We start from the raw sequence: 20200 nt of genomic DNA, 5'->3' as shown, positions 1-20200 counted from the left end.
CCTTTTCTTATTTTATATTATTTTTGATGTGTTTGGAAGGAGATCTTGCTCTATATTGGTCGAGGCTGATTCATGCTCATATATCTTCTCCAGTGGGACTAAGTACTTCTTAGTAATATCAGTGTCTCTCTGACACCTTCTCTTTTCATCTTCCGCAGATATTCCGCAAATTGCAGTCACCATTAGCCTTTTAACCAGGCTAAAACGAGTGTTTGCCAAATTCTTCGCCAGTCGAGTCTTCTTCACCCCAGATATTCCAGCTTCGCTACCATTTACTCTCTTCAGGTATGAATGCGGTAGCAATGGAAATTTGTGCTTCCCCTTAGGACCCCTGCAGGTGCCTAAATTACAAAGCGATATGGAAGCAACTCCGTTTCAAGAGTCTTTGAAACATGACAAGTCGTTCAGGCAAACTACATCAGGATGGCCACATCAGGTCCAAAAGGAGCGGGACACCTAAAGCACATGCGATTGTGCATATGGAATGGGGCGAGGAGAATCAGATAACTTGAAATATGAAAGTTGTTAGACTACCCGAATAGACCCGATGCTCCCATTCAATTCTCCTCTATCACTAGAAAGCCTCGCCTCCATCGTGTACTTAAACTCCTTTTGTCATGGCACCCGCCCACACCAAGGCCCACAAGCTCCACAAGCTGGGTTGGAGATTTGGGAGCAAATATCAACCTGGCTAGGGCCAGGGCGAGGCAGAACCGGACCGAAGTGCAGCCAAGGGAATTTGACATGATGTTCACCGGGCACGGGTTCGCAAACCTCGTCAGCAACGCAGTCGATCTGCTCCAGAGGCCACGACAAGGAATCTCCCCCGTCTGGCCGGTAGGAAAGAGCAAGATGGATGCCATCACCGCCCCGGAACCAGTGGAGTCTAATAAGCCCACCACCGTTGCCTGGCCTGGCTTGCATTCTTTTAGTGGAGGGCTCATTCTCTTCACGCTAGAAGCCCTGACTTTCTCCACTGGGCGCCCGGATTTTCCCCAGCTTGTTCTGACTCGTCGAGGGGCCATCCTTTATTCTCCTTCTCCAAGATTTCACAGTCGCTCCAAAACCCCGCCCGCGATACGCGACCAACTGCACTTCCCGCTCAAACAGCATTGAAAGGCCAACAGTCATGCACAACGCCAACAGCCAGACAGACGATGCTACTGTGCCGAATGGCCAGAGCCACGGCACAAACGGCGTGTCTTACGCACCCCCGCCGCCGCACGGGCAGCAGCCGCCGCAATCCCCGGCACCGAGGAGGCCTGCCCGGTCAAAGAACGGATGTATGACCTGCAGGTACGTGTATCGGATGTGAATGTAGGATGCCAGTATACACGTGCTAAACAGAGAGGAGGCGGCGCAAGGTGAGATGCGACGAGCAGCGGCCGCGGTGCTCTCACTGCGAGCGTCTCAATCTCGAGTGTCGGTGGCGACCCGCGCCGCCCATGCCGCCCTCAGTGCAGCGGAGACCGAGCGCCAACAGCGCCAACACCACTGGCAATGCCAACAAGGGACAGAGCCCTACAGCCATCATCCATCCCATCTTCCAGGCGGCGCCGGTGAACAGCAACACCTCGCCTGGCGACGTGGTCTCCACGCCCGGAGATCAGCAGTGGCTCCAGAACCCCGGGGCCGTCGATCAGCTGTTCGACTATGCCAGCTTCATGTGGGACGTCTCTGGCGGCGACGGCTTCACCACGTTTAGCCCTGAGAGAGCGCAGACGAACTTTGGCTCGACCGGCAGCGACCCTTGGATAGTAGGTTACGTTGACCGACTCGAGTGCACCAGGTACTGCTCGACGCGTGACTGCTAACAATGGACAGGACCCGTGGCAAAGCATTGTCAACCCATCACAACCAACAAACACAAATGCATCAACTTCAAGTGGCGGACCAAAGAACAAAGACCTTGGCTTGGTAAGGCACAGTTCAAACTTGGACAACGCCTCACCAACGCGGCCTGGGATGCACCACGGCCCCTCGCAAGTGGCAGAGGACCGCCATCTCATCGACTACTTCATCCGGACCGTTGTTCCACCGATCCTGGCTGAGGTCGAGACCCAGAAGCGCTGGGCGACCATGCGCCAGATCCTCATCTCCATGTCCAACAACTCGGCCATGGTCCGCTGTTCTATCCTCGCCTTCTCGAGCCTGCTCTACTTCCGCCAGACGTCACCTCGACAGGGACACCCGCAGCACCACTACGAGACTGCAATGAGAGACTTGATGGCCTCAGACCCGAGCTTCCATGAGGGATACAGCTCTGCCCGAGAGCACCTGCTCGCTACCCTCTTCTTCCTGATCTACGTCGACATTCTCGAAGATCGCATGCAGATGGCGCACGACAATCTGAAGCGAGCCTACGACATCTTTCGAAATGGGAAGAAGCGCAGCTTCCGTCCCATCGAGCTACGGTTGCTGTCATGGATCCGCTTGCTGGATGCCCGAGCCGTCTCAGCTGGCGGTGAAGGTCTCTTCCTGTCAGACAACAATGAGGCGCTCATTGTACAACCGTCACCGGTTCGTGTTGAAGAGGACGATCACGAAGGAGGGGCAACGGGCCTCAGTTGCGGCGCCGAGACGGATGAGGGCGCTCCCGAATCAGACATCGAAGACGTCTTGTTCCAAGTGCTTTACCATCCCGGCATCGTCTTCTTCCAGAAAGTCCAGAGCTTTATGGGCCGCATCTCCAAGATTGACCCCTGGCACCGTTCCCGCGGGACGGTGGAGGACGAGACCGAGGTCATGAACATTGCGTTGAATATCATGAAGGACCTGCGGAAGCTATATGACGATCGCCCCGCGCTGATGGACCACGCCGTCGCCGGCGGTCTGACTCCGCCGCATGTGTCGGCGAACCTCGCATTTGCCATCACGCGCGCGTTCCGGACGTATCTGTCCAACTACCATGCCAGCAAGATCCACCTCCACCGCGTGGCGTACAAGAACCTGCCCCTGACGCGCGAGACGGCCGACGCGCTGAGCCAGATCCGGCACCTCACGCGGCTCATGGTCGAGGGGCTCAGCAGCGAGGACGCCCTGCCCGTGAGCCAGCTGTGGCCGCTGCTGATGCTGGGATCGGAAGAGGACGACCTATCGGAGCGGCAGTGGATCAAGGACCAGATCCTGCGCATGGAAAAGGTGGCGACCAACGCGCGCATCACGGCGCAGGTGCTGGAGGAGGTGCAGGCGAGGCAGGATGTGAGCAAGGCGAGGGTGGATATCCGGTCGGTGATGCACGCGACCTTCGATTCGTGCTTTGCGATCATGTAGTCGGCTCAAGGGAGAGGGGAGTCTGAAGACTCGGAACCGACTAGTAGTGCGCGTTGCACGGCATGAACGGCGACATAATGAATGTTTGTCGTGAGCCTAGAGTTCCCGGTTCCTATCTCAGGAGAATCCATTGAACCAGTTCCTGTATCGCGGTCTTCGAGTGCCCATTGTTGCAGAAAGTCTTTCGGGAGTCACGTTGTTTGAATCTTGCTTCTTGCTCCCCATATCAGTTTTGACTTGGGTCTCGCCTTTTGCTGGCCGCATTCAGGATCCGTAATTTGATTCAGCCCGGTCTACCGTGGCCACGCATAGCCGACACGTTTTACAAATCTACCAGAGCCACTCTGCATCTTGATGCCACGTTCCTTGCCTCAGCTACACGGGACCTGCAATCGTTTCAGCAGCTTAGCGAGGTACTACCGACTGCGACGCGACGCGAAAGCAAAGGTGGCAGAGACCGCGAAGTGGCGTGGAGGAGCCAGCATCAGTGGCGTGTCACAGGCCAGGGACTTTCGAGGCTAGATTGCGCGATCATGCTTCTCAGCATCTGATCGATCGCCTCATAGACTCGCTCCTCCTCCGTACAATCCATTCTTTCGATCTAGGCACTCGGCTCCCAATTTTTGGGACGTATGGAGACCCCTCGCCTGCTCGGCAACGCTAGCCAAGCCACCTAGTGACCAAACCCTTGGGGCAATGAGCCGAGCACACAGGGGGGCCACGAGGGTAAGTAGTCATTGTGTGGAGAGAAGAACGAAGCACGCATTTGTTTTTACGTGGGGTAGTTTGAATAAATCTCACGAGCGTTTGTCATCTTCATAAACGAGTGTACAGACCGTCCCATGCCGCACGAGGCTAGGTCACTCGGTGAGAGTCTTGCTAGACTAAGCTTCAGGATCTTGCTCTGCGGCGCCTTCAAAGACCGCACCGGATTGTGTATCTAGTAGTCGTCTCCACGGCTGATTATTTCTTTCACGTTGGGCCTGAGCAAGATAGTCTAGGTTCGCATGTTAGCCGACGCTGACCGAGAACGTGGCGGGCCACCCTCGACTTACATGCTCGAACTGGGCTGTGTATGAGCCCTTCTTGTCGACCAAAGGCGGGTAATCCTCAACAATACCTGTTTTCACAAGAGTGTTGAGCTGCATTGGCCGTGTTAATCTCTCGTCGCTCGCAAAGATAAAGAGGTCAGATAGCCACGTACCCCGAGCAGATACTTCTCCTGTCCGATTCTATCGAGGTAACGTCGACAAAAGGGGATTGTTCCAAAGTTCTTCTGGATGGTGTACAGCAGCGACTTGGCCGAAGACAGACGCAAGTCTACCTTGGGAGCATCGCTGCAGAGGGAGTAGTGCGAGACCTCGCCGTGGTCGACAACGCGGCCGGTGCCAGTGGTGCCAAATGTTTCAATGGCAAAGACGTCGCCTTCCTCCATCTTGGTCGTGTCATCCGTCCTGACCGAAGGAATGCTCTTGGTGCCATGAATACGGTACGGCAAGATGTTGTGGCCATTCAAGCCTCGGATGGGCCTGATGGGATAGGCGGTGCCATTGATCTCGCATTCATAGCTCTCCATGGCCTCCTGTATATAGCCACCTAGCTCGCCGAGACGGACGTCAATCCCGGCTTCTCTCAAGCCAGTGTTTGTTGCGTCCTTGACTGCTGCAAGCAGGTTGTCGTAGACTGGATCGAACGACATAGTAAAGGCGCTATCAACGATCCGACCGTTAATGTGGATGCCGATATCAACCTTTAGCACATTGCTCTGCTGAAGCACAGTTTTATTGCCGGCATTAGGGCTGAAATGAGCAGCAATCTCGTCAATATTGAGGCCCAGTGGGAAGCCCATTCCAGCAACCAGAGAGTCGCCTTCACACAGGCCATCATGGCCCACCAGACGACGGACACTGTCCTCGATACCATTGGCAATCTCGGTGAGCGTTTGGCCAGGCTTGATGTTCTTCTGGGCCCAGTGTCGCACTTGGCGGTGTGCCTCCGCAGCCTGGCGGTAGTCGGAGAGGAAGTCGCTCTTGGTGTTATCCAAGTATCGCTTTTCCTCATCCGTAGTTCGATACCGGTTCTCATCCCTGTATTCGACCTCTTCGCCTTTCGGGTAGTTGCCGTTTGGAAACAGTTGTGAGATCATGACCGATGGGGGTTCAGTTTGTACAGGCAGAGTCTTCTTCTTCTTTCTCTTCGACTTCTTCTTCTTCTTGCTCTTCTTCTTTTTCGACCCGCCCTCGTCCTCGCCCTCACCGACGAGTTCTAGGGCATCGGTGGCGTGTTCGTCGGCATCATCGTCTGAGCCTTCGCCAGGATCGTCTGTGGAAACACCGATGGTGGAACTATGCGTAGTGGAAGTATTTTTAATCTTGCCAGGTCCACTAGCTGCAATTGTAGCATTGCATCAGTCAAATTTACTCCTTCTCAGTGTTCTAGATGAGGTGTTTTACCGTTGAGCTTGTTGTCCTGATGGTCCGAAGGGGTTTTGGCAGCCATGGCTGTCTGGCGAATGGGATAGAAGAGCTGTAAAACTCGCAAGCCCCAGATTGCGACTCAGAGACGAGACTTGAAGATAGAATATCTGCACAACTACAAGCCTGCTTGCCGAGAACCATTTTGTACCAGAACTTGCACAGATCGCAGAGACCTGGTGGTGAAGGCCTGGCCAATCATGGGGCGAAGGATTGTCTCCACCCCGCGCCCTTCGAGTTGTCTTCCAAGGGCGTGTAGGCCTTTCTTGTGGGTTATGTAATCATTTCTTGTTGATTGCCTGAACCAGACTGACAGCAGCCGAAATCTCCTCACACTTCATCGATGAAGAAACAGGCCTGGACCAATGACGAGCTCAAGTCTATTCACATGAGCCCGTCAAAGCCTGCGAGTCCGTGTACCGCACTTTGCTCCGTGATCAACATTTTAGAATCGACCCACCGATTGCTTGAAGATTGCTTCAATGATTCCCTTGTGGATTTTGATGCGATGAAAGGAACTTACACCAACATGTATCTAACACATGAGATAGTGAAGTGTGAGGCTCTGTCGACGAGGAGCAACTGATAAAGAGCTTGTTGATAGACCCAAAGGTCCTCTTCCTACAGTCTATGACCCTGTTCTGGACTTTTAGGAAAGTTGTGAAGTTTCCAGGCATCCAAGCTTATGGCCAACCATGGCCACACGTTAGAGAAAGCAGACTTACCGATGACTTTGGAATGATCGTCGCCGCCATCGCGCGCCCTTCACAACCCAGCGTCTTCGCCGCTGAGGAAGCCATCAGACTGATATGATCAGGACACTGTCAATCGCAGCGAGCACGGAATACAGTTTTCCGATAACGAGGGTGGCAATACTGTGTATTGCCAGATCTCCTGAGGAGAACTTTAATAATTGGCCTGCTGCTGTTGGTAGTGGAGATGCATATTAGTACAACACACGGGCGATTCTTTATCTTAACCATGCACGGATTGCGACGATTTCAGTTTGATGGTCTTGATCCTGCGATCCATAGTTTCTATATTCTCTATACATTTCGGCTCCAGACATAAGCCTCATTCTTGTCCTGGTCATAAGTCTTGCCATCATCGGCACTACTCGTTTCAACACAAACATGGGTCGACTTGACAATGTGCTGCTGGCTAGACGTAGAGTGTTCATCATCCAATCGACCCCATTGGGATCCTTCCTTACGCCGCAGGCCCTTCATGCCGCTAGGAGTTCCTCCAAGGTTGCTCAGCTGGGTTCCGCCCTGCAAGAGAATCAAGAGTTAGCAAAGGTAACAGGGATGAGCAGTCCTCGAGACGCTATTACTCACATCGTTTGTCCCCATCCCTGACATCATGGCTGACTGTCCAGACGAGCCCTGGTAGAACTTCTTGAAGAGTTTGCGAAGAGGAGGCAAGGAGCAGGCAATGATACCCAAGCCGGCCTCGAGGATTGACCAAAGGATGGTATGGCCCCAGTTGTCTGAAAACAACAGTTTCGTCAGTAGCCTCAACTACGTGTTCATGTTGCTGCTCTACGGGCTCGAGCGCACTTACGTAAAGACTCGTGTGGATATTTCTCTGTATCATACGCTTTATAGTAAGCCATTCGGACGAGCCCAGCAGCGCTCCCGACGATACCCAAGCTCAGGATGACTTGAACCGAGATCTTCCTTCTCCTGGGCATCTGCAGATCACGCAACATGAAGAAGGGCGTGATCGCACACGTCCAGTCAACCAGCGCCAGCACCACAGATCCCGCATAGCTTATAATGATCCACCCGTACTTGATTCGACAAAAGCCGCTAGAACTTGTCATTAGCTGGATTACACATCGGCGGAAGGCCATGCTCAGGAGCTTGCAACGTACAGCTTCTCATTCCACAACGCCGACACCGGCGAGCAGCTGGCGAACATGATGATCAGGCACACGGTAGCATTGATAGCAAGGACGAGCATGTTGCCCCAAATGATCATCGAGTACTTTTTCTTCGAGGAGAGCCGCAAGATCATGATGGCCATGGCCAGCTTCGTCAGGACCGACGAGGCAAAGTAGATGAGTTCGAAGAAGAACATGTATCTCTTTACTCGGACTTGGTAGTACTCGAGCATGCCTTCGGGGACGTGATCGTCATGGGCTCCTAGGCCCCAGTAGGTGGCGAGGACGAGGAAAACGACGGATGGTATGAGGGGAACCTGGTCCAGGTGTCAGCTGGGTTGCAAGCAGACAGGCCAGAAGGATCAAGTGTACCCATCCGGCGACAGCAAAGATGTCGTCCCAGCCCCATGCATGGTGCCCGGAGAGCTTCCATCGGACCCAAACACGGAGAAAGACGATGCCTGTGGCGATAATGGTAACGGTGTACGTGATCGCCTGGATTGTCGTCGAAAATCCACGCACAGGTATCGGCGGAATCTGGTCGGCAATTTCTTGAATGCGCTGGCCTTCCTCGCTGCGACTCGAAAGCACCTTGGCCATATTGAGCGAGTAGCGATGGGATCTGGCCAACTCTTGTGCGGGAGGATGTCGGAGACCACAGGAATCGCAAATAGAACGGACTGCCAGGCCTTACAACTCGCCGGTTCCTGGAGTAGAATGCAGTTCAAGTACAAAAGCGAGTAGGCCCACAGCGGGCTGCGCCGCAGCTCCCCTGAGTTTGGGTAATCAACCTAAAGCTCGTACAGGAGCCTTTCTTGCTGATCCCTAACGGTGAAGATGGCAAGCCAAAACATCGGACCCAGGCAATGGCAAATTTAATCGGCACTGTTCAGACTTGGTATGGCAGATTGCAGCAGTAGCATAACAGATCCATTGCGCTTGTCTACTTTTAGTGGCATGACCTATGTCTGACCATTCTGGGGCTGCCAGGGATAGAGCCTGTTGATGAAGGAGCAAGAGATTTTCCAACGTACCTACATCTGACTTTTCCCCCTTCGGACTTTTCATGCACAGACAAGGGCATGGCTTATTTATGGAGTACTCTAGGTGTGTTGGTTGTTGGTTGTTGGTTTGTTAGTCGCCTCCCAGCCAAGCGAGCCCCTTTCCGCTTGATCCACACGTTGATCCCTCGACAGAAAGGCTTACGAAGTACGGAGTAAACCAGTCAGTCAATGTTACCATGCCATGAATGTGTATACGACAGTCTGGGGTCCATGGTGAACAGATCCCGAAGTTTTTGCAGGAGCTCTCGTTGAGAAGGATGCCGCCGCCATTCGCTGCGTACTTGATATGCCCGGATCTGGTGCGCCTTGTTGCTACCGTACACCACGACAGCCTGACTAAACCCGAAGCAGGTCTAATAAGTACAATAATCGGACGTTTCGCTCCTTAGCCATCATGTCTTTCCAAGGGTTCCCTGTTGGCTGGAGAGATTAATACGTACGTTACAAACTGGGATGCATGGATCAGGGATCTGCACCGACCACCAGTTCCCCTTGGCGCGTCGTGTCAACCATCAGGAAAGGCAGATCACTTGCTTGGTCCAGCTTAGCGCCGGCCCGCGGCAGTGGAAAGTGGATGCATGCGACAGACGCTAATGAACCAACGGTCGAGGGCCGAACCTAGCCCGGACGCATGATTGTTGGGAGAGGTTGACCAAGGGACCCCTTCGTCTGGCAGACCCTTCTGTCATCCCGCCCCCTTCAAAGAACGAATACCAGCAGATATTCCTTTCGAGGGGTGCCCGAGACGAGTAGCTCTTGTCATAATTAGGCCACAATGTTTGGCTTCTTCTCCGGGCCCAAAGCGCCAGACCCGGTGCCTACTGATCAAGTCGTCCCGGTCGGGTTTTTCGACGACACAATCATCTTCAGGACATTCGTTCTATACACTCTCTTCGTCTTTGACGATGTTCTCGATGTCGAGAAGCTTCACGCCTCTTTGGAGCGTCTCATTAGCCGACCGGGCTGGAAGAAGCTCGGGGCTCGCCTGAGGAGAAATGCAAGTTTTCTGCTCCCTTGACCCCCCTCACCATTCAAGCCTTCTTGGTGCGGGATCATGGTTGCATGTTTCTACCTACAGGTTTCTCTGTTCACTAACAGAGCGCTTGATATTAGGACCGAGGAGAGTTGGAGCACCACATCCCTGCATCATTCTCACCTGAGCGCCCTGCTGTCGGATTTGATCATGTAGACCTGAGCAGCATGTCCGTTGCGGACCATCAGGCGGCCGCACATATACCTCACCCCCCACGCGATGGACGACCCGCGGTAGTGGGTGATCCTGACAAGCTGAACGAGTTTATCCACGGCCCGAACGTGCCAACCAAGGCCGACGACTATCTCTACTCCGATAGGCCCGAGCTCGGCTTGCGCATCGTGTCGTTCAATGACAAGACGGTCGTGGTTCTGCACTGGATCCACCTGGCTTTCGACGCCACTGCGAAACGCTCGCTGCTAGATGCATGGTCCTTGATGTTGCAGGGAAGGGAAGACGAGATACCGGAGCCCCTGAGCCCCCATGACTACATTCTGGAGGACTGCGGCAAGGCACCGACAGAACGGCATGTGCTCGCAGACCACCACGTATCCAAGCCCGGCCTGGTCTGGTGGGCGCTCCAAAATGCCTACAATGTGAGACCTCAAGACCAACCACCTCCCCCTTGCTGGCCTTTGTCACTAACTGGATCGATCAAGCTGGCATTCCGTGCCAAAGAACATCGTATGGTCTGCATCCCAGCCGATTATCTGGCAAAACTCAGGGGGAAAGCGATAGCAGAGTTGGCCGCAGAGGCGCCACCGGGGTCGGAACAGCCGTTCCTTAGTGAAGGAGACATCATTGTGGCGTGGACGTCTCGGCTGGCCATTGCAAACTTGGATGATCCCGACAGAACGGTGCGTACGCCTTGAGATTGAAATGACCCATAGTTATCACGGCCCAGGGTGTCGGCCCTACTAACAGAAGCTTATTCGCCTCTGTGCAGATTGCAGTTCAGCAAGCGTATCAATGGCGACCCGCCTTGAAGGATCTCAATCCCAGCGACGCCCCATTCCTGAGCAACTGCGTCGGCTTTCTCGTCACCCTCATCCCCGGCAGAGACGCACTACAAAAGCCGCTCAGCTACCTAGCCTCACAAGTGCGCCGTGCGATTGTCGAGCAAGGTTCCCGGGAACAAATCGAAGCGTACGCATCGCTTGTCCGCCTTGACCCCAGCAACCACGCACCCCCTTTCTTCGGGAACAGCTCGATGCAGCTCTTGATGTTCTCTAATTGGACCAAGGCTAACATGTTTGCGACCGACCTATCGGCCGCGGCGGTGACTCCGCGATCCACGCCGTTGACGCCCTCGTATGTGCAGACCGTGCAAGGGCCGTACGTTTTCTCCGACGGTTTCATTACCGTGGGCAAGGATACGGGAGGAAATTACTGGCTTTCTGCATATAGGACCAAGGGTTTGTGGGGAATGATGGAAGAGAAGATGCGGGAGGAGATCATCTGAGTCCTTGGCGCCGAGGCTCGGGCCTGTACTGAAGAACAGCATAGCTCCGTTCTAGAACAAACCCTACGTGCATGCGGCTCTTTTCGGTGCTAGATGCAGGGACTGATAGCTATGCCCGATCTGTAAAAGGGCTGATGTCCTTCGGCAACCCTGGTGCGGCTTAACTACCTAGGTAGGTCTCACAATATGCTGGCTCAGTGCAGGCAGTGAGCGTGACAATAGGTGTAGACATACAGCTAGTGATGGTGTAAGGCCAGGGCTGTGACAATAAACTGGAAACAAATTTTGACCCTGTCAACTTTATCTTTTAATAAAATGCTTTACTCTTTAAGAGACTCTCTAGCTAAGTTCTGATTGTCACTCAAGGCCAACTTTTGAGTCCGCATAGCCCAACCCAAGACTTTTCGGGTTAACGCGCGTGATTCAAACCTTCTACCCTTTTCCCAGTAGGTGACGGCAAAAGGCTTCTCGCACATGTCTTGATGAGCGCACAATGTCGTTTGACATTGGCTGGTCGGCTGGCCAGAGTGATGCCGGATGCCATCTCGCCGGGCACCCGGCTTTTCTCTCCTGATGGCGTACCGAATTCCCGGCAATCCAAGGAAACTATTTGACTTTGCTCGCGATCTCAAAATGCTCTCCTTCCTCCAGAAAGCTCGTCGCTTATCTCAGGACCCCCCAGAGAGCTTCGGTAGTTGAAGTTGCAGAGCAGACTGTCGCCAAGCATTGTAGCGAGCCGATCGGCTTTCCGAGTCTGGCAGACTGAGACCTTTCCTCTCTGGGGTGAGACCAGTTGGTCGGGGCAACACCAAAGGGATCCGCAATGCCCCAGACTTCTTCCCCATGGACTGGCGACGCACTAGTAAGTCAGTATTTGGGGCCACGGAGTTTTGCCCGATGTTAACCAAGCTTGGAATTTCTTGGTTTCTACTGGCTGTCGCCAACTTCTCAGACTAGTCGTCGGCTCCAAAGCCTCAGAAACACACTGCAAAAGTCACCACAGCTGATCCACCGCCCCCCACGCACGGCTCCCATGTTTTCTTTCGGGATTCTTGCACGGGCTAGACTCATGCAATACCACATACTTGTATAAACCTGCAGCCCCTGGAGGAACCGAGATGTCTTGCATGTCTGTCTTGGACTTGTGTCGCAGAGTTTGTCGATCTTTTCTTAAGAGCCAGCAGCCACTCCGGAACCCCGAGGTTTCTTTTCTCTCTCTGCACGCAATACTTTGCATCTTGGCCTTCATCCAATCAATCACTTGACGACAAGTGCTGCAACAGCAACAGCAGCAGCAGACATAATGGCTCCACCCGAGAAGGAGGTTGACATCCAAGGCGCTGCTCACCATGGAGACGATAACCTCAAATGTGATCTTGCGGAGGAGACCGTGCCCAGGCCTGAGAGCATCGCCAACATGAGCGATGCTGAGATCCAGGCTATGGAAACGAGTATGGTCCGGAAGATGGACATGGTCATCATGTGCGTTGTCATCCTCTCGCTCTTGCGAGGAAGGGCCCTTTACCTAACGGTTTTAAATGTCTAGGCCTATTATGGGGATTCTGTACATCCTCAACTATGTTGATCGATCTGCCTTGGCAGCGACCAAAGTCTACGGCATCATGGAAGACCTCAACATGACGAACACCGACTTTGCCACTGCCATCTCCATTCTCTTCGGTAAGACTCATCTTGTGAGCCACTGACACAAGAACGGATCACTGACACCAGAATCCAGCCGGTTACATTCCTTTCCAGATTCCCTCCAACCTGGTCATGACCAAGATCCCGCGTCCCGGACTGTGTATGTCAACCAACCTGTGCTAAGATTGCCAAGTGCGCTTACTGACCTGACCTTTCCGCCAAAGACATTTGCAGTGCAGCCGCCGTCTGGGGAGCTGTCAGTGCCTGCACTGCTGCTGTCAAGTCGTACGAGGGTCTCCTGGTCGTCCGTGTGTTCCTTGGTATCACCGAGGCCGTTTTCTTCCCCGGCGTTATCTACTTCCTCAGTGCCTGGTACACCAAGAGCGAGCTCGGCAAGCGTCTTGCGGCCCTGTTCATGTTCCAAATGCTCGGTAGTGCCTTCGGAGGCTTCGTCGCTGCCGCCTGCCTGACTCTCGACGGCCGCTACGGCATCGCAGGCTGGCGATGGCTGTTTATTGTCGAGGGTGTGGTCACTGTCGGGTGCGGTCTGCTCTTTGCGTTGATCATGCCCGAGTACCCTCACAATGCTCGACTCCTCAAGCCCGTCGAGCGCGACTATGCTGTCTGGCGCCTCGAAAGGGAGGCCGGTGCTGGTGAGGCTCACGAGGATGTCACCACGTGGGGCGGCTTCAAGCAGGCCATGCTCGACCCCAAGATCTGGACCCTCGTCTGGTGCATGGGTAAGTGCCTCGTCTGTCACATACTGACCATCACTAACAAGACGCAGGCATGGGCCAGGCTATGGGTTCCATTGTCAACTTCTTCCCCTCGATCGTCCAGACTCTCGGTTACAACAAGATCAACACTATGCTTCTTACTGCTCCGCCATACGTCCTTGCCGCCATCACCTTCTACGCCATCTCGTACATTAGCGATGTCAGTACCATCCCGCAACCCACCTGAAGCATGTTCACTGACCAGGATCTCCCTTGCAACAGCGCAAGAACTGGATGTACGGCATCATCGTGTCCTGTCTCGCTGTCGCTCTGCTTGCCTATGCTATCGCGCTGGGAACCATCCAGACCGGCCCTCGCTATTTTGCCATGATGCTTATGCCTTCGGCGTGCTGTAAGTTTCCATCTGCGACAAGCCTGGATCGAGTTCGTCGAGCTGACATTCTGTTTTCTCTCTCCAGCTGGACCGCAAATCATGCTGTACAAGACCCTGAACCTGCACATGGCGCGTCCGTACCCCAAGCGCGCCGCCGGCGTGGCCATGCTCAACGCCATCGGTGGCCTGTCAAACGTTTGGTCGAGCTACCTGTACTACGATCCTCCACACTATTATGCTGCTTTCGGTTGCCGTAAGCTAGCCCCTACCCCGAGAACTGGCTTGTTTGCGTATCCTCGACTAACCATATCACAACAGTACTCGGCTGCACAATCTCGTTCATTATTACCATCACTGGATATCTGGTTTGGGTCCGCCGTACCAATAAGCTGCTTAGCGGCACGCCCGAGCAGCAACGCAAGGCCATGAAATCTGGTGTCACCCAGCAGCAGGTGGATTTGGGATGGCGCTACATTGGCTATTAAACATGTCGATATGGTGTTTGTGCTTCCTGCAGTAGCTTACGCTCTCGACTGTTGACGGAGCGACCGGACGTAGCCAAGCCTGTGGGCAACATGGAGCATTTGCTTGTACAGGGTGCGGAAGCTAGACATAGAGATCTTACAAATAGACCCAATCATAAATGTAAGAACATACTAGATTCTTTGAAACAAAGCTTGCTTCGACATTGCCAATGGCGCAGAAATTCTTCACACGAAGTACTGCATGTTTTTCCACAAAGCTGCCCCATGTGATATACATGCACGCAACCATTGATTCACATGTCAGAGACTTGGGAACAGTCTTACAAGAAGACAGAGTACAACAGCCGTAAGATTTCTGTTTCGACAGCCTTCCGAATCGAACATTTTCACAGTCCGATAGGCAAGCCTCGTCCATATTCTAAAGGCACGTGGCATGGACACGACACATGTTGCACAAAGAATGAAGGATATCGATTACGCCGAAATGTATTCTAAGACAGTCTCCTTAGTTTCATTCACTCAATCCATCTTTAGTAGCCCTTGACGGTCTTGATGTGCTGAATCTTCTCCCATACCCAAGGCGTCAAGGTTGAGCTAAAGTTGTTGCTGAACTTGATGTCCAGGTAGTTGTATCCCTCATCTGGAACCCACTCCACCGCAATCTTTTGCTGCCCATACTCCTCGAGGGCGGCGATATGAGGCTTGAGAGACTCGGGCATCTGGGTGACGACACCGTTCTTGTACCAGGCCGCGTAGTACACGATGGCCAGCATGATCCTGGTATCCTTGGTGGGGTTGGCCACTCCGGCGTGCCACAGACGGAGGTCGCGCAAGATGATGGAGCCGCGCTTGATGCGCGGGTAGACTGGGGGCCGGATCTTGCGTCGCTCCTCGACTTTGTCCTCGGCGATCATGGGCTCGCCAAGCTCCCGGTGGTAGTCCAGGTTGGTGTTCTGGGTGCCCAGCCAGATCTCGGTGGAGCCGTTCTCGGGGCCGACGTCGATCAGGCAGGTATTGTAGGCGATGGCGAAGGGGTGCTCCGGGTGCTCGAAGCGCAGGTCGGCGTGGACCATCTGGCGGTCATCATTGGCGATGAGGGTGTTGGAGCGGATGAAGTGGACCTCGGGCTTGGGGCCCAGGATGTTGGAGATGATGCGCGAGCCGTGCTTGTTGGCGTAAACCTCGGGGAAGAGCCATTCTACAGGGAAAGGCGTGTCAGCATGCGATATCTCGGACCGGACGCTTTCGTATAGTCGCTTACCCTTCTCCAACGGCGGCACTTGAGACAGGTTGCCGCCAGCAGCGGCACCCTTTGTCGCCGCGCTCTTGTTCAGGTGGCTGAGCGACAGTCCGCCATATTAGTGGATGCGACGCAACATTTGCGGGCTGGAGAAGCGACTTACTTGTAGTGGATCTGGCCTTGGCCCTTGAGCAGCTTCTCTGTGTCCTGGAGCATCCTCTCGTTCAACCTGTCGATGATGCCGACATCGATGGCGTTCTCTACAACCACCAATCCGTCGGTGAAGAAGGCCTCGATGGCGTCGTAGAGCTTCTTGTCGCCCATGACGCCGCTGTCGCGCTCCTCATTGGTCAGGGTGATGACCTTGGGGCCGTCGACTACTTCGGGAACCGCCATGATTAGGTGTAGTGACTGAGAATATCGCAAGTATTGTTGGGGTAGTCTGGGGTAGTAAATTAGGGAGGGCCAGGGTCGGAGCCAGGGCTTGCTCGGTCTGGGAGATCAAGAAACCTGTGATCGGGGTGTACAAGTAGTAGATGCGGCTATCAATCAGTTCGGAAGCGCTCGATGTGTGTTTCTTAAGACTTGCTCGATCTGGCGCACAAGGTGCGCCTTGAAGCGATCCAGTCGCATGATCCAACACAGATTTCTCCTCATCCTATTCCCCGCATCTCCAATTCCACACCAGCTCTTACGTACTGTCCACATGTTTCTGGCTTCACGGTGGGCCGGCGAAATAGCCGATCGCCTACGCCAATACTGATCGACAAATGAGGTTGTCGGGTCGCTTGCCAAGGTCTCCACGACTGGAAATAAGACCACCGCTGCCAAGTCCGGCCATCGGCATCCATCCCGACGACGACGCCGAACGTGGTTTGCGTTTTCGCGGAAGCTGAACTATTTGCTCGATCTCGGAGAGCCACGCCATAAGATACAAGGAACGGAATCACTGACTAGAATCTCGTACGAGCGGACTTTTCAGATCGCCTGTTCACCCCTTTGCCTCGCAGCAAACTACAGACAAAGCAACCTACCCCTTGCCTCGTTCACAAACAAATAGCAAAGATACAAGGAAAGCTGTCCAAAGATTCCCCGCAGCTTGCCCCACCTCGCTTCACTTCACACCATGGCGGCCGAACAACATGTCTCGTTCAAGATCGATGAGCTTTTCTCAGTGAAGGGAAAGGTTGTTGTCGTGACTGGTGGAGGCTCTGGTCTCGGCAAGGCGATCGCTGAAGGATTCGCCGTCAATGGTGCCAGGGTCTACATTGTTGGAAGGAGGCAGGAAACTCTCGACACCGCAGCAAAGCAAATCGGCGGTGACATTCACACGTAAGAGCCTTCCCTTGGGATCTGGTCATCTCTTCCCCGTGACAGCGGATCGTCAAAGCTGACAAACCACCCCAAAACAGTATCCAGGGAGATGTGCAGACCAAGTCGGGGTGCATTCAGATCGTTGAAGCCGTGAAGTCCAAAGAGACCCACGTAAGTTCTACGTCTGACTCTCCTGTCCCTTCTCTGAACCAATGGTGTTGTGCCGTCATGCGGAAGCTCACATTAATGATCCCAGATTGATACACTGATCAACTGTGCTGGTGTCAATAGCCCGTGGAGGGTGATGGCAAAGGACCACAATGACGGTAAGAGAGCCGAGCAAGACAAACGGCTCGCAAGTTTCCCTGCTGAACACTTCTTGTAGCCGACCAAGTCGAGAACATGCTCATCAATGGGCTGGAAGAGTGGGTTACCATCACGTATGCCCATCAAATGCCATAAGTGCTAACAGAAAACAGAGAGGACTTCGACAGAAGCAACCAAAGTAGGCGACCCTTTTATATCAACCGTTCAGTCATGTTCTGATCCATACCTAGTCAATGTCATGGGCGTTTATTTCCTGACTGTCAACTTCATCCCGTTGCTCCGAAAGTCAGCAGATCCTAACGTCTGCATCATCGCGTCGCTCGCTGCCATCGGCAACCAGAGGTACGTGAGGTCCTGGAGATACAATTCACTACCGTGAAACTAGCTGCTAATGACATTACAGATCAATGGGATCTTTGACATATGGAATTTCAAAAGCCGCAAGTCAGTTAACTCATCCCAGTGTCGAGACTACATCTCTTGCTAACGCATGCCCTACCAGCTGTTCATCTTGCTAAGCTTCTTGCTGGACGTTTGCACCCGTAAGTACTAGAACCCGTGCTATTTGAGTCGTCTACAACAAGGACTGACACATGTTGCACAAATAACAGTATGCAGATCCGTGTCAATACCATCTGCCCCGGTATCTTTCCCTCCGAGATGACCGGCACCACTGCCGGGAAGCATGCGTACAACATCAACCACCAGGCTAAGAGGGCGGCGAAGCGATGCACTGCTGGCCGTCCCGGGCGCCCTGAGGAGATGGTTGGCCCTGTGATCCTCCTCTCGAGTGCCGGCGGTGCCTATATGAACTATGCACTCCTAACGGTTGACGGCGGCCGGTTGATGGGCATATCGATCAACGACGGCATCAGGATGCCCGATGATACTTATACGTGAGGCTACCATTTCTGACTTCCTTTTTCACATAGCACATGCTAATTTGCGCGATAGTGATGAGATTTTGGGTTGAAGGTATCATCCCTGCTTCAACTTGATAGACGAAAAGCGAAGAATATGTATGACATATTGGATGACAATATCATATCAATCTAAATGCAGATAATATCAAATACTTCTCAAGCTCACGCACCGCCCCGTCATGGACTGTTTTCTAACGGGGGAAGAACGATGACTTATGGTGCGAATGACTTCGGAGACAAGTGTCCCGCTTTGCCGAAACGTTGGCCTAGATTTCTCCGTATGTTGCGCCCCCATCTATTGAGGAATTAACCTGGTGCAGCATCCTTCGCAAGCATCACTGATCTCTACTATCACGAGACCAGCCGCGCTCACTCTCGAGTGCGTCTGGGTGTACCGCTCATGGTGTACGGAAGGGTTAGCGTGTCAGTCATGACGTCAACCATCGAGCGTGTCTGAGACCTGACTACGCGTTCTTTCATCATACTGACCGCTTCTTCAATTGAATACGGATAAAACTCCGCACAAGTGCGTTTGGGTAGCTCTTCGTGCCCAAGCGGGTTTCCTGGCAATATTGAAACCAAATGTCGAGAACCACACGAGCTGCCTTCAGTATTCCCAAAATCGTTGCTACTTCGAGCCTACCGACCTCGAGATATCCGAAGCGAACAACAGTTCCTATACACACACAGATTCAACGACGAGCCATGGCAGCTGGAGTACCTTCCGAGAGCGCCCTAGAGCAGGCGAGTCCCAGCCAGAGTGCATCCTTCTCATCTCTCGGGATAAAGAACACCTCCATCAACGAAGCCGCTGGAGTGCAGCTCACAGAAGACCAAAGGGTCCTCGTAGGATCTGTTCTTGACGTAACCCTCCCCGAGAAACTCCACTGGAAGCAGACGGTGTTCTTGCTGACACCCGTGCCCGCAGCTCTTCGCGGGTAACCCGACGCTCAAGCACTTCTCCCTCTGGTCGCCCTCGGCCTCCTTCATCGACCCTATCACCAAGGCCGAAGGGGCGGGCAAGTACAAGGCGCAGTGGTATGGTCTGCCGGCCGTCTTTGACCCGATCAGGATCGTCTCGCACAAGGTTCGGTCGGGCGGTAATCCCATCGAGTTGGAGCTCAAGAATGCATACACGGTCAAGATGGTCAAGAAAGAGCAAATCATTGATAGCGTGGTGAGGATCCATGTTGGCCAGGATGGCAAGATTGACAAGGTTGAGGACCGGTGGAACGACAAGCTGCCCGAGGGGGTGATTATCGATGTGAGTACCGCTGCTTTTTGCGAGATCATGGAGGTGGAGAGACGGGCTGACATGCTGTTCCACCCAAACATCTAGGCTTTTCGCAAGTTGAACGCAATCACCGTCCCTGCTCTGGTCAAGGTGCCCAAGACGGAAGAGGAGGATATGAAGATGAAGGCAGAGAGGGAGAAGCAGGAGTGAAGGCAAAGAGTTTTGCTTCGCCAACCTCTTCTTTGTCCTAGGACTGGGGCCTATCTTCTGGTCGAGAAGCACATCAATGAGAGGATAGATGTAGATGAGCCGGAAGTGGTTCTTCTACCAGTCAAGCCAGCCAGCCCTGCTTGAGACCCGTGGCGCAAAGACGGCAAAGGCAACATTATCCGGCACCCTGATGTTACTGTAAAACAGATTGACTTCATTCTCTGTTGACAGACAGCTTAAGACGCAAGTTTATCAACTTCCCAGTTGACTAAGCATGCAGTGTCTTCGTTCACTTGTGTCGTTCACAGACTCCAAAATTGCCATTGCGGACAATGTACCTCGTAGGATCCGGGACAAGAGGGGTTTAGGATCGATGACAAGATAAATGGCAAGGCTGTGAGCTGGAAATCGCCAAAGCTTGTGCACAAGGCGGTTCTTCTCACCAAGATGACGATTCGCAACTAACATTTGTTGGAGGTGGCAAAGATGACACATATAGGGGTATCTATGAAGGGACAACAA

The 20200-nt window shown here is 53.5% G+C and overlaps 8 protein-coding genes across 8 annotated transcripts; 5 read left to right on the top strand and 3 right to left on the bottom strand.

The window, feature by feature from the left end:
* Nucleotides 1-1129: 1129 nt before the first annotated feature.
* On the top strand, nt 1130-3273 carry E0L32_001099 (uncharacterized protein; the record flags this gene model as incomplete). Its single annotated transcript, XM_031133717.1, has 3 exons — nt 1130-1296; nt 1484-1757; nt 1825-3273. 3 exons carry the CDS (start codon nt 1130-1132, stop codon nt 3271-3273), a joined length of 1890 nt encoding a protein of 629 aa, XP_030992992.1.
* A 940-nt stretch (nt 3274-4213) lies between these two features.
* On the bottom strand, nt 4214-5772 carry E0L32_001098 (uncharacterized protein; the record flags this gene model as incomplete). The annotated part of the gene is made up of 4 exons (XM_031133706.1): nt 4214-4270; nt 4329-4415; nt 4478-5661; nt 5727-5772. 4 exons carry the CDS (start codon nt 5770-5772, stop codon nt 4214-4216), a joined length of 1374 nt encoding a protein of 457 aa, XP_030992991.1.
* A 1021-nt stretch (nt 5773-6793) lies between these two features.
* E0L32_001097 (uncharacterized protein) lies at nt 6794-8232 on the bottom strand (the record flags this gene model as incomplete). The annotated part of the gene is made up of 5 exons (XM_031133695.1): nt 6794-7018; nt 7085-7236; nt 7311-7558; nt 7624-7949; nt 8005-8232. The coding sequence occupies 5 exons, from the start codon at nt 8230-8232 to the stop codon at nt 6794-6796; spliced, it is 1179 nt and encodes a 392-aa protein (XP_030992990.1).
* Nucleotides 8233-9471: 1239 nt separating this feature from the next.
* On the top strand, nt 9472-11191 carry E0L32_001096 (uncharacterized protein; the record flags this gene model as incomplete). Its single annotated transcript, XM_031133684.1, has 3 exons — nt 9472-9534; nt 9810-10586; nt 10634-11191. The coding sequence occupies 3 exons, from the start codon at nt 9472-9474 to the stop codon at nt 11189-11191; spliced, it is 1398 nt and encodes a 465-aa protein (XP_030992989.1).
* Nucleotides 11192-12494: 1303 nt separating this feature from the next.
* On the top strand, nt 12495-14430 carry E0L32_001095 (uncharacterized protein; the record flags this gene model as incomplete). The annotated part of the gene is made up of 8 exons (XM_031133673.1): nt 12495-12673; nt 12738-12871; nt 12930-12995; nt 13060-13575; nt 13623-13771; nt 13834-13963; nt 14031-14198; nt 14264-14430. The coding sequence occupies 8 exons, from the start codon at nt 12495-12497 to the stop codon at nt 14428-14430; spliced, it is 1509 nt and encodes a 502-aa protein (XP_030992988.1).
* A 530-nt stretch (nt 14431-14960) lies between these two features.
* Nucleotides 14961-16066, bottom strand: E0L32_001094 (uncharacterized protein; the record flags this gene model as incomplete). The annotated part of the gene is made up of 2 exons (XM_031133662.1): nt 14961-15768; nt 15834-16066. 2 exons carry the CDS (start codon nt 16064-16066, stop codon nt 14961-14963), a joined length of 1041 nt encoding a protein of 346 aa, XP_030992987.1.
* Nucleotides 16067-16796: 730 nt separating this feature from the next.
* Nucleotides 16797-18284, top strand: E0L32_001093 (uncharacterized protein; the record flags this gene model as incomplete). The annotated part of the gene is made up of 10 exons (XM_031133651.1): nt 16797-17002; nt 17083-17155; nt 17241-17310; nt 17370-17424; nt 17464-17489; nt 17542-17653; nt 17715-17755; nt 17814-17853; nt 17923-18207; nt 18266-18284. The coding sequence occupies 10 exons, from the start codon at nt 16797-16799 to the stop codon at nt 18282-18284; spliced, it is 927 nt and encodes a 308-aa protein (XP_030992986.1).
* A 532-nt stretch (nt 18285-18816) lies between these two features.
* On the top strand, nt 18817-19678 carry E0L32_001092 (uncharacterized protein; the record flags this gene model as incomplete). Its single annotated transcript, XM_031133638.1, has 3 exons — nt 18817-19080; nt 19163-19498; nt 19574-19678. 3 exons carry the CDS (start codon nt 18817-18819, stop codon nt 19676-19678), a joined length of 705 nt encoding a protein of 234 aa, XP_030992985.1.
* Nucleotides 19679-20200: the final 522 nt, after the last annotated feature.

The sequence above is a fragment of the Thyridium curvatum genome (assembly GCF_004353045.1).
Source record: "Thyridium curvatum strain D216 chromosome Unknown NODE_4_length_842636_cov_84.159710, whole genome shotgun sequence".
In the NCBI taxonomy this organism is placed as follows: Eukaryota; Fungi; Ascomycota; class Sordariomycetes; order Thyridiales; family Thyridiaceae; genus Thyridium; species Thyridium curvatum.
The sequence above is the reverse complement of the archived record's forward strand: the minus strand, read 5'-3'. Positions and strand labels throughout refer to the sequence as shown.